Source organism: Gasterosteus aculeatus, chromosome 6 (assembly GCF_964276395.1).
Source record: "Gasterosteus aculeatus chromosome 6, fGasAcu3.hap1.1, whole genome shotgun sequence".
Taxonomy (NCBI): Eukaryota; Metazoa; Chordata; class Actinopteri; order Perciformes; family Gasterosteidae; genus Gasterosteus; species Gasterosteus aculeatus.
This window is the reverse complement of record NC_135693.1, coordinates 13,565,145-13,577,166: the sequence shown is the minus strand read 5'-3', so window position 1 is coordinate 13,577,166 and position 12,022 is coordinate 13,565,145. Positions and strand designations below refer to the sequence as shown.

The 12,022-nt window shown below is 41.8% G+C and overlaps 1 protein-coding gene across 3 annotated transcripts in view; it reads left to right on the top strand.

Annotated features, from left to right (window-relative positions):
- Positions 1-10,434, top strand: part of LOC120820788 (cGMP-dependent protein kinase 1) — a 76,112-nt gene extending 65,678 nt beyond the window's left edge. For 2 of the 3 annotated variants that reach the window (XM_040178940.2, XM_040178939.2), the window contains exons 8-18: positions 828-893; positions 2,647-2,721; positions 5,745-5,841; positions 5,936-6,075; positions 6,185-6,274; positions 6,432-6,573; positions 7,068-7,231; positions 7,344-7,466; positions 7,564-7,626; positions 7,733-7,799; positions 7,926-10,434. In XM_040178940.2, the coding sequence (XP_040034874.1) occupies positions 828-893; positions 2,647-2,721; positions 5,745-5,841; positions 5,936-6,075; positions 6,185-6,274; positions 6,432-6,573; positions 7,068-7,231; positions 7,344-7,466; positions 7,564-7,626; positions 7,733-7,799; positions 7,926-8,024 (1,126 nt within the window). In that variant the 3' untranslated portion in view covers positions 8,025-10,434. Of the gene's footprint in view, positions 1-259; positions 625-827; positions 894-2,646; positions 2,722-5,744; positions 5,842-5,935; positions 6,076-6,184; positions 6,275-6,431; positions 6,574-7,067; positions 7,232-7,343; positions 7,467-7,563; positions 7,627-7,732; positions 7,800-7,925 lie in introns of those variants that run through there. The other variant, XM_078104651.1, reaches the window with a different exon arrangement.
- The last annotated feature ends 1,588 nt before the right edge of the window (positions 10,435-12,022 follow it).

The window sequence follows — 12,022 nt, the reverse complement described above, 5'->3', positions numbered from 1 at the left end:
TCGTCGGGGGTGAGCAGAAAGGGCGAGGCGGGGGTCCCTGTGTGTGACTTGAGGCCGGTGTGACTGCGTGAGGGAAGGCAGAGGCAGTTGACACATGGCTCATTAAAAAGGCACATGACACATGTTTGAGTTGAGATCACACACAGAGACTGATCGCCAGCTACTGTCACTTAGCACTACAGCACTTAGATTTAATTGAATCAACTTCACGAATCGAGAGCAGAGTCTTGTTTTGACTTTTTTCATTTGCTCCCCAATGGGATAATGAATTCATCCGAGTTTTGAGGGGTCTTTTTTTCTTCTAAAAAAAAATGAAATGTGGCATGGATTCATCTGCTCACGGGACGTCCCCTGAAGCATTTCCCGTCTTTACGCAATATCTTAAAGCACGTTAATGAGAAGAGCGCTACAATTGGATTGGAGATTGATGTGCGACCGGAGAGCGACAGCGGTGTCTTTTGTCGGAGGGCGGCCCGGGGCTGGTTCAGAGTTACAGCTCATCCCAGCGTGGGTGGGGGACCTTTCACGGAGCAGGATGGATTCTTGGGATACGGACTCTGAGGACTCACATGTTTGGGACGACTCATCGGAGGAGGACGAACTTGAAGTCAAATATAATAAAGAGTAATGCCAATTGTGCAGTGGTGTGTGTTGCCTAGTGACAGTACCTGTTTCATTGTGTTAGTGTGGCATTTATGGAGTGAATGAAGTTGAATAAGACATTATTGATATGCGGGTGTTACGTTTTTACTTTTTCCATCAGCACTGGATCAAATGTGCCAATATTGCTTCTGTGCCTGATCCTGCTGTCTGATCTTTTTGTCCAGGGAGGACATAAGGACAGCCAACGTCATTGCAGCAGAGGCAGTCACCTGTCTGGTCATCGACAGAGAGTGAGTATCAACACAGTTTTCCCTTTACAAAACGTAATGACTGTTAAACATTATTTATCCTTTAAAAATATCTGCAACTGGGAGCCATGCAAAACAAGTCCTGAACTTCTGCTTTGCTCGCGATTATTTGTCAAACAAAGACAATTTCTTTGTGCTATCTTTACTCAGATATAAACATCAACCCACTTCTGCACATTATGGATGAACATGTCACACATTTAGTTGTCATTACTTTCAATTTTCAAACTCTAAAGACCAAGCTCTTGCGGAAACATCCAATTTATCCCACATGATCCAATAAGCAACATTTACACAAATTCAATAAATGTGATAAATTGTGAGATCCGCTTTCACTTCACCTCCGGTGTTTTGTTTGAGTGTGCTCTCACAACGTTTGGGAGTAATAAAAGGCGATCACGTCATCACCATCTTCTAATTCTCCAATCACACAAACTATTTTATTGCATTTTCTTTTTAAATGAGCGGATTTAAATGAACGGGTATGAAATCACAATTCAACTTTAGCAGAGAATTGCAATCGGTCCAAAATTTGCAGGAGAATTTCAAAGGTCCAACCCACATGTTCAGCTTTGCGTTGCAGTGGCACGGTTTGGCATTTGAACACAAAGTGTACCAGGTTTTTATAATGCATAAAAGTTGAATCAGTAAATAGTATTATACATGTAGTTTATCTCAGGTCACTGTCTTTGTATTGAGTCCTGTGGTGAGAATGAAGAGACAGATCGGATTGGGCTTGAGGAGGAGATGGTATCAGATTACGCAGGGCCTTCCTTTAGCCTCCAGAACACTGCATCCACAGATTGTGTGTGAGTGAGTCATCGAGCTCAGGTGGTTATAACGGCCTTTCATACGAGCAGCCAAATGCTCTCGCTACCCCCAAAACTAGCAAACCGCATGTGTGTTTTCATCTCCAGCCAAGACAGTAATGGTGCAGATCCCAAAGGATCGTATTCAAACCTTTTTTGTGCACGCTATTTGTTTTCTTTACGTCAGTGCATGTGTGCTTCGTCCAAACGAAAAAGTGCAGCTTCAGAGGTAAGATGAGGATGATTGCGGTAGCAGAGTGAGGACACAGAGACAGTTGGAAAGAGATTGGGAATGAAAACAAACGGCAGGGAGCCACCGATTCGCTACCACAATAGAAACCCTGAGCAACACTTTAAAGAAAAGGCGAGGCTGAAAGCGTCCCTGCTTACAGGCATTATGGTCTCAACAGGAGAAAGCCCCAGATGTATTACATCGTCTGGCTGACAGCTTGATGAGCCTCGTATGAAAACTGTCTCAGTTAGTTGTTCTTTTAGGCAGCCATACTCGAGATGGAAAAGAGGCGAGGCATAATAATTATTTTTCATGTACACGATCTCCCCCCGGGAGTGCAATTTTGGAGGATTTTATTTCAGCAAATTAGCTTGTTATGCTGCTTGTTATTCTGCAGTCAAGTTCTAATCATAAAAATGATTTAATGTTCATATCCGTTGTAGTCACACTAGTAATTATTATTTTGGTTCTGGTAAATCCAGCTAGAACATTGCTATATAAACTATTGTGATTCTATTATTGTTTCCCGAAAAGGAAATGGGTGGGCTGTTTCCTTTGTTAAATTAACAGAAGTACTAAAAGAATAGAAACTATTGTCACTGAATTTTATGTAATTTGTTCATCCTTCAGCAGCTTATTTGTAAATGCCGACTGATAAATATTTAATTGTAACAATTTGCTGCCTGTGTTTCAGTTCATTTAAGCACCTGATTGGAGGTTTGGAGGAGGTTTCCAGTAAAGGCCACGAGGATGCTGATGCCAAAGCCAAGTAAGGCAATTCCAATTATTTGTTATGTACAAATTAATTAAAATACCAACTATGCATATCTTTCTTTTTGCTTTGGGTTATGTCTCTTCTTTAAATCAATTAATTTTGATTTTTGAAAAAGTAATTTGTAGATTGAAAACACCCTGAAAACATTGTACCCCGTTGTGACTGCTCACCACCGGCAACCTCTTTTTAAAGAAACATGCTCATGGCAAAATGTATTGTGTCTTTGTAACCTTCACCTCTATTTCTGGAGGAATGGATATGTACTCTAATCACCGTCGCTATGGAAACAAGAGAATAGCACTATAGAAGGCACCTTGGTGGTGATGTGGGCATCTTGGGGTACAGGCAGCTACCTATTGGCATAATCTGATACCGCGCTCACTCGGTGCTGTGTAGTGAGTCAAGGTGACGAGAAACAGGAAACCGGTAATGACAAATTACAGAGGGCAAGAGAAGGAAAAAGAGGGATTTAGATGGAGGGACTGCAGGAAAAGAGAACCACACGGCTGACAAAGAAGACCAGACTTCCGTCCAATGCTTTGAGTCAGCAGCAGACTGCGAGTTGCAAGTCAGTGAAATGCAATTATCAAAGGGCCAAACATAACACCCTAGTCATTGGACAATTAGGAAAGGGAGAGGACAATGGGGGACGGGCATAATGAGAGGGGTCACATTGTTTTTTTGCCTGAGGCATTCGGTCCTGACCAGGTCCCCATCCTAGTGCAATAGAAAGAGACCTGCAGTATGCATTCTCCACCCCATCCCTCCCCAGGACTGTTGGGAAGCTAATTTAAGACTGATGTTATGCAAATGAGCGACACACGGCCATTTATGAACTAATAATCAACCCTATTTGCTCATCTAAAAATCTGCTCGCCAAAATCTGTCACATCAAAGCCTTTTCCATCCTGATGAGGGTCAGGAAATATTCTGTAATCTTATCAATACATTTGTGGAATGTCTTTAAAACTTTTTTTTTCCCTCCAAACTTAAACTACAACATCCTTGGTTTGCATCTGTTCTGGGATAATACCACATTTCATTCTTGAACTTTCTCTCCTCTTATGTATCTCCTCTCCTTTCGTCTGTGTTGAAAAGGCGTAGAAGATTAAAATATACATTTTTTGTTATATTGTTTCCTGGTTCTCAAATTTAAATTGTGCCCCGAATTTTCTTATGAACCACTTTTCTTTTCAATACTGTCGATGAATGTTCTCAAATTGTAGCATTAAGTATAACTATAAAAACTATTTTAAATAAAAAAATATCAAAATATAGATAGAAAATTTGAACCCAATATGACTCAGCGTGCACTCTGTCTCTTGAGCTGGCAGTTCAATAAGAGTCAGGTCCCTTGAGTCAGGCTAGACCGAAGGAAATGAGAACAATATCACACACACACACTCACACATACTTAGACACATGGGGATTGCATCATTTTTTATGATCTCATCCGTTCACTGACACAGATTATAACCACTGGGGCGCTATTTGACCTGTATAGGAAGAGTTATTGCGTTGCTAGTAACAGATGTGCCATCTAACAGAAATACATTACAGTTCAATACCCAATGTCCCTGACTTAGCATAAAGGCTATTTATCATCTACAGATGCTTTGCCTGATGTCGTTTGGAAAAAAGAATACACACACTGTATGTACGATTGTGAAAAATCTAATACTGTTTCATGGAAAAAACATGATTTGAGGATGCAGCTGAGCTCAAAAAATCTACACAAGTTTTGGGTTGCTGATTTTTCAAAATACGACACAATCGACCCAATTCATTGCCGTGATTTTGTTAACTTCACCAGCTGGTTTCAAGGGTTGTCTCTTTGTTCACTTAAAGGAGGGTTCATCTTTAGCCCAGAAGGCCATAAATGGGTTGAATCTTTCTTTTTGTACAGGTATTTTCTCCGCACCTTCACACTCTTTATGGAGCAATGCCGCCATCTGTTGGCCGGATTGTACTATTACTTTAAAACCGTTGAAATAGCCGATGCAATGTAAAATGATCCACTCATTCCTGACCCTTTATATGGGGACAGGATTTACCAGCCTCCCTCGTTATGGGCCCTCGTTGGTCAGTATACCCACGTGTGAGGCATCGCGAGCGCCTTAGCAATCCCAACCCAAATAAAGGACGGCATGTGTCTCCCCACCCATTTGTTAAGCAGAGAGCATTTGGGGATTTAGAGAGAAGATAAGCTCCAAATGTTACATGCTAGCAGTAGTGCCTTTTGAAATATAAATAAACAGTGATTGTCCTTGGAAACCGATGTGTCATTTTCCATTTTATTTGTCAAATTTGAACCCAGAACTGAGGGATTGTGCTTTTATGTTAACAAACAAGACTTAACTTAACAACTATATCCGTGGATTTTTTGCTAAATGTCCACCGGTGGACTACGGCTGTGCTGCTTTTGGTCGACATGAACGAGAAGACGTTTGACTGACAGACTGACCCAGAAAGGTCTGTCCAACAGTCGTAAACCCACTGATCCAGAGACTGAGCTGACAAAACTCTGTCTGCATCAAACAATAGCCGGAGAATGACACACGGCCTCTGGGGATAAAGGTCATACGCACGTGGAAGCCGTTTTTTTGTGATGGCAGGTCTGCAGTGCCAAGTCAAATTCCTTACATTTACATTTTCCTGATGATGTGGTGATTGGACGTATGTCTTCAGAGCCAGACGAGTAGTGAGCTGGTGTTGCAGACGACCCGTCTTTATTTTGTTTCTATCAAGACTGGGAGAAGACAGTAGGTGTTCATCAACAGGTTAACGTGGTCTACCAGACGACTTACCTCAAACACGTCGTGTTCCAATTGACACGATCCACGTCCTCAATAACATCCTTGTTAGATCACAATGACGTAAATCCTCTAAGATTTGCAAATAAATGAGCACACAGGTATTTGGCCTCAGGTTGTTGACAGTGGATTATCTCCTCTTTCATCGTTCAGCTCATCTCTGATCCTTCGACTATTCTGTCTTGTTTTCCCCCGTCGCCACAGATACGAAGCGGAGAATGCATTTTTCTTCAACCTCAACCTCGCCGACTTCAACATCATCGACACTCTGGGAGTCGGCGGATTTGGCCGCGTTGAGCTGGTGGGGGGGAACGCCGCCCATCTACAGTAACGCCTTCACAATCATCTCAGCAGCCCGTCTTTGTACCTGAAACCCTCCCCGTTACTCGCCGCAGGTTCAGCTCAAGAGCGACGAGAACAAAACCTTCGCAATGAAGATCCTGAAGAAGCGGCACATTGTCGACACGAGGCAGCAGGAGCACATTCGTTCAGAGAAACTCATCATGCAGGAGGCCCACTCTGACTTCATCGTTAGGTACACCGCCCCTGAGCAGCTTCATTGACTGCTCTTTCCATACGTGTCACAAGGATCGGTGCTTTAGGGTGTCAGAGGACCTGATTCTTTGTGACCGTTGTGCTTTCAGACTCTACAGAACATTCAAGGACAGCAAGTACCTCTACATGTTGATGGAGGCGTGTTTAGGAGGAGAGCTGTGGACCATTCTTCGTGACCGGTAAGCTCCTTTTCACCGCGTCAGATAGGAGGGAATTGTTTTGGCTCCGTCATATTTCAGTTAATGTGAGCGATGCCAACCATAAGTGCCGCTACGCAAATAGAGTTTCAGTTACAGTAATGGTATGAAACACCTCAATCATCTGTTGTCTTTCCAGGGGTTCATTTGAGGACTCAACCACCAGGTTTTACACGGCGTGTGTGGTGGAGGCCTTTGCCTACCTGCATTCCAAAGGAATCATCTACAGAGACCTCAAACCAGAGAACCTTATTTTGGACCACAGAGGATATGCCAAACTGGTGAGAGAGCGTTGATGGGTTACCACTAAAAGACATTCTGCGTCTCTTGTCAGAGAAATTTCATCGTCCTATGTTTTTACCATGAAGGATCAAATTATATGAACACTTATGTTGGCAGTAAATTAAAGTTTAATTACAGTATAAAAGAAAGGTTGTGTTTTTTGGTGTGCAGCCACTCTCCTCTCTCCTGCTGGATGAATACATTTTCTTGCTTTTGGCCGATCAGCGACCAGCTGCTTAACTCTTTCCAATCCCAAAAGCGTGAGAATACCACGTTCCACAACGTAGCGATTACGCGTTTTGCAGTGAGACTGAGTAGCTCTTTCTCCTGTCAAAGCATCAAGTGAAAACAATAATACTGAGATGATTGTACCCTTTCCATCATCATACAAAATAGTCTACGTGATCCGATGCAAATTAGGAACAAAAAATCACAACACAAATTCATATTCCTGTTCTGACTGACGGAACAAAGTCTTTCTCCTTCTTCTTAGGTCGACTTTGGCTTCGCCAAGAAGATCGGATTCGGAAAGAAAACGTGGACCTTCTGCGGAACGCCGGAGTATGTAGCACCAGAGATCATTCTGAACAAGGGCCATGACATCTCAGCCGACTACTGGTCTCTGGGAATCCTCATGTTTGAGCTCTTAACTGGCAGGTACACGCAGGCCCGGGCATGTCCATAAAACTAATGTCTTAAATAAACCGTGTGGTATAAAACTGCAGGAATAAAATTGTCAATACCGACAATGTTTGCCTCTGTTTTGCAGCCCTCCATTCTCTGGCCCGGATCCCATGAAAACCTACAACATCATCTTGAGAGGAATCGACATGATAGAATTTCCAAAGAAAATTACCAAAAATGCTGGCAACCTAATTAAAAAGCTATGCAGGTGAGTGTCTGCGCTTCCAGCTGTAGTTGAAGCTCAGAATTTCGCTTAAATGTTCTGTATGCTGAAACATCAAATGTTTTATTATTTTTTATGGCAGGGATAATCCTTCTGAACGACTGGGAAACTTGAAAAATGGTGTCAAAGACATTCAAAAGCACAAGTATGTCCTTAAATCGATTTATTATATATCATGTGTCACATGTTATGTATTCATTTTATTGATTAATAGTAAAGTAGTAAAATAAGACATTTGGTTTTTCCTGTAGATGGTTTGAGGGCTTTAACTGGGAGGGCTTGAAGAAGGGGACATTGACCCCTCCTATCGTCCCTAATGTAAGTGCACGATGACGATACGCCTCATCTTTCTTTTCTAATTGCTCTCCTGCAATCAATTTGGTATTCAAAACATTGTCCGCCTGTTTAGTTGTTCACAGAACAATTCTTCTGCCTTTCCACCAGGTGACATCAGCCGTAGACACAAGTAACTTTGACAGCTTCCCAGAGGACAACGAGGACCCGCCTCCTGACGACAACTCCGGCTGGGACGTTGATTTTTGAAGTCCTCCTCTCGACTTTAAACCTAAAGAAACTCTTCTTTTGTTGGCTTGGAGGCCGTCTTGAGGACATGGCTGAGTTGTGAGAAGAAAAAAAACTGTTTTAAAAAGAAAGAGAGGATATGGAAAGTAAGATAAACGGATGGATGGGAAACCCTCTGGGTCACCGATATGCCTTTATTTCACTGTGGCTCTAGAACAAGCATTTATAATGGGACTGCTGTAGCACTTCTTCTGTGTTTTCTTACACTCGGCTCTAAAGGCAAAGAAAGTGCAGGGATACACACATATACACACAAATCAGGCTGACAATGGAGCCAGCGTTACCCTTTTGAAACAGTGAAAGATGTTTTAGCGGGTGGAAGTATGTTAGATAGCTGTCTAAGTTTTGGTTCTATGATAAAGAAGAAATTGAGAAATGTGGACCGCTCAAAAAAGAGAGGAAGCTGATTACATTTTTTTTTCTGGGTTGTTTTTCTCTGCAATGTTTGGTGAAATGTGTGGAGAGTCTAAGATGTCCCTGCAGTTGCTCCCTGGTTTGTGACACTGCAGCTGCTTGCTGCAATCTCTTTCAAGATATCCATACACTACAGTTTGCAAGTAAAACTGGTATTAAGTGCTCAAGACTAACCTGAATGTCTCGGATGTTGTTCTGATTTAACATCCTCATGGCATACTGCATGCATGGAACATGGTATTTGAATTTACGTTCACACACGACCACACCATATTCAAATACTTTCTATGAGATTAACTTGCCGTGAAAAGCACAAACACTTTGCTTTCAGTGGAAAAAGACGTGACTCTTAAAAGTGCCCTACTTAATATTTAATGACACCAACACACATTAAACATCAGCTGATTATTTTATGAAGCAATCTGTCATTATGCACATAAGACCATTAACTGAAAGAAAATAGCAGTGAAATCTAATTTCAATTTGATTGGATACATTTTTTGTTATTTAATAGGCTTTTAATTACTCAAATGAATGTTTCTCTATGCTTTCTGTATACTTCTTCATTTTATTTTAAAGTCACCCAAATGCCTCATCCTCAGTATGCGCCTGTATATTTCTGAAATAACTGTGAACAAGGTTTTAATGTCTTCGGTGCTGTTATTGATAAATTATAGTTAAGCGATGGTGAAATGACAGTACTGGCTTTTGTTTTGTAAAGTGTTTCTTTGTGCTCTATTCCTTTGTGACGTACTTAACTTCCCTCTTTAGAAAATTTGAGACTTGTGTCCATTTGTAAATTTGAGTGAAGATTTGTTTGAAATCACTTGACACCATGTGACATTGTGCTACACCGCATTCTCGAGGTTTTTAACGAAGTCGCATTCATCCATATATACATTAACAATTCTCGTCAAGCCAACATACCAGATTCCCATTATCATGAGACTATTTAGACTTAAATTCATCTTTAAGAAATGTCCTCTAAACGCAAAGAATGAGGCGGATTTATTGATTTGAACACACAACCTGGACCACTAGCTCCATGATCTCGCACCCAGCTCATCACCTCTCATGAAAAAAAAATCAGAGCATAAAGTCTGCAGAAATGCAAGTGCCTTAAATCAATGGCATAGAAAATGAACATCACAAGTCCTATTTGATGCTGCATGAACACATATACACCTCAGAAACCTATGTGTCCTCTTAGATGGCTGCTTCTCATCCTTTGGTTATAGCTAATAAATTCATGAATCACCACGGAAAATTTATTTTATTTGATGGCTGACAAAACATCAGAAATACAATTCCTACTTTCTGCTTTTGATTTCTCTTAACGGGAGCATTGCTATTTGAAATTATGGAGAACAAATAGATCAAACCTGTTGTTGCTGCAATGACATGCCTGTCTCTACAATCCCAAATGGCCTTATGTAGTCAACCACAAGTGGCCATATATAAAGTGAACCACGAATCACAGCTCTGTTTCGGTCATGAAAGCATGTAGAGATGGCAAGAATGACTTGCAGTTTGGAACATTTCACAGGTTGGAGAGAAACATCCCTTTGCAGTGCTGACAATCATTGATGGTATGATGGCATTTAATTACGATGTATCGTCATCCAAATTCTCATTTTATTACAGCTTCAACTCATATTTCATCACCTACATTTATATGATATAAACCATGGGATAATGTTGATGCAGAGCTAAGAAATAATAGTTCTGTGGGTGTACCATAAGTATTTTGCTGTATTAAGGGCGGTTTATGTTTATCACTAAGCCTTATGTATGCCATCACTTTACAAACCACTGGTCGTCAGTCTTTTATCAACCGCCTTCTGCGACGTGACCTGATATTTGCCTTGTTTTGTGTTGTTTATTCTGCTGTGAATTAAGTTTGCAGAGTGCCACCTGTAAGATTTTTAAAATTATAGAGTAAAAACAATACTTTTGAGTGCTGTCTGTCTCTTTCTTGTTTGGAACCACTCGAACGAGTGACCCAAAGTGTGCGCCGTGGAGACGTTACAGTTACAGTTCGTGGCCGCAAGAGGGAGCTGCAGGGGAGACGGAACTCTCCAGCACAGCCCCATGTGAACCGGTCGCCTGAGAGCTAATCTTCGGCCCTTGAGTTAATGTCATCCACTTACTAGTAAGTGCGGATGATTCAGCTTCTCTGGTCTCGGTGTTATTCGCACAACAAATCTGTTTTGGGGTCAGGGAAACGGCTTCAGCCATAACAACAGGGTGACACCTCTGCCAGATCAAAGGGGATCAAAGTGCATCAAAGGGGCTCACCTCACCAGCTCTGACATTTAGTAAAGCGGAGATAAAAGCTCCACTTCAAAAGACGTACAGCAATTCAGACGCGCAAAGTGCTGCAGCCTGTTTGTCGGCTGTCTATGGCGCATCTCTCCGGCGCATATGCGCGCACTCACTCACACACACACACACACACACACACACACACACACACACACACACACACACACACACACACACGGACGGACACACACACACACACGCACACACACACACGCACACACACAATCACCATAATCACACACAAACGTGAGCTACGCGACCAGCAGATGACGTCCAAGTGCCAAGATATCTTCATACACTAAATGGCTCGTTTCCATCGCCGCCGTCGGCACCTGTGTTCCTTGGCGTGTCGGATTGAGCTGTACGCGCAGTTTTTTTTTAACATACCTGCAAAACTTAAACAAAAATCTATAGGCTATAGGCCTATAACAAACCTAAATCAAACTGGTTTTAGTAGTTTAAAAAAACGGGGTGCGCCCCCCCCCCCATGTAAGAAAGAGGGCCCGTTTCTTAGGAGCCCAAAGGGTCAAAGAGCGGGACGGATCAGAGTTGCCTTTAATCTCAATGTGCCAGTCAAGCCTGAAAGGCCTCGCCGCGGAAGTCCATTAATTCGGTAAACTTTTCACACCCCTTAATGGTTTGCATATCCCGCACATTGATGTCCGCACTGGTGTAATCAAGCACACTTTGGAGGATAATTGCCCCCTTTGCAATCAGAAGGATCAAATGAAGTAGACCCAGTTAATCGACGCTAGTAACTTCAATCACTGTCTTCAGCCGAAGGGTTGTAGGCTACTTGAATGTCAAAGAAGAGACTGGCTTTTTGAGTTTTTGTCGCAGCAATAGAAATCAGAAAAAAATAAAATAAAATCTAATAATTTGAATAACTTATCTCAAAAACACGAAATAAATGTGTTAAAGATGTTAAATTAAACAAAAGCAACCATAACATATAGGAATTAAATCAATGAGGCGAGTCTCACATTTAATGTTCAAATACATCTCTTGGGTCTGTGCTGAAACAGAGCAAAAGGCACTAAACCGGTGGACCTTCAAAGCAAATGAAAAAAAATCCTGTTTGCACATCATTTGTTTTTGCCTTTGTGATGGGCACTGGGACTTGGCAGGTCATTATCATTACACACACATTGTAAAAGGCAGTCATGTGCGGCTGGAATGGATGACCATTTCCGTACAGTGCCCCAATGTCTCTTTGAAAT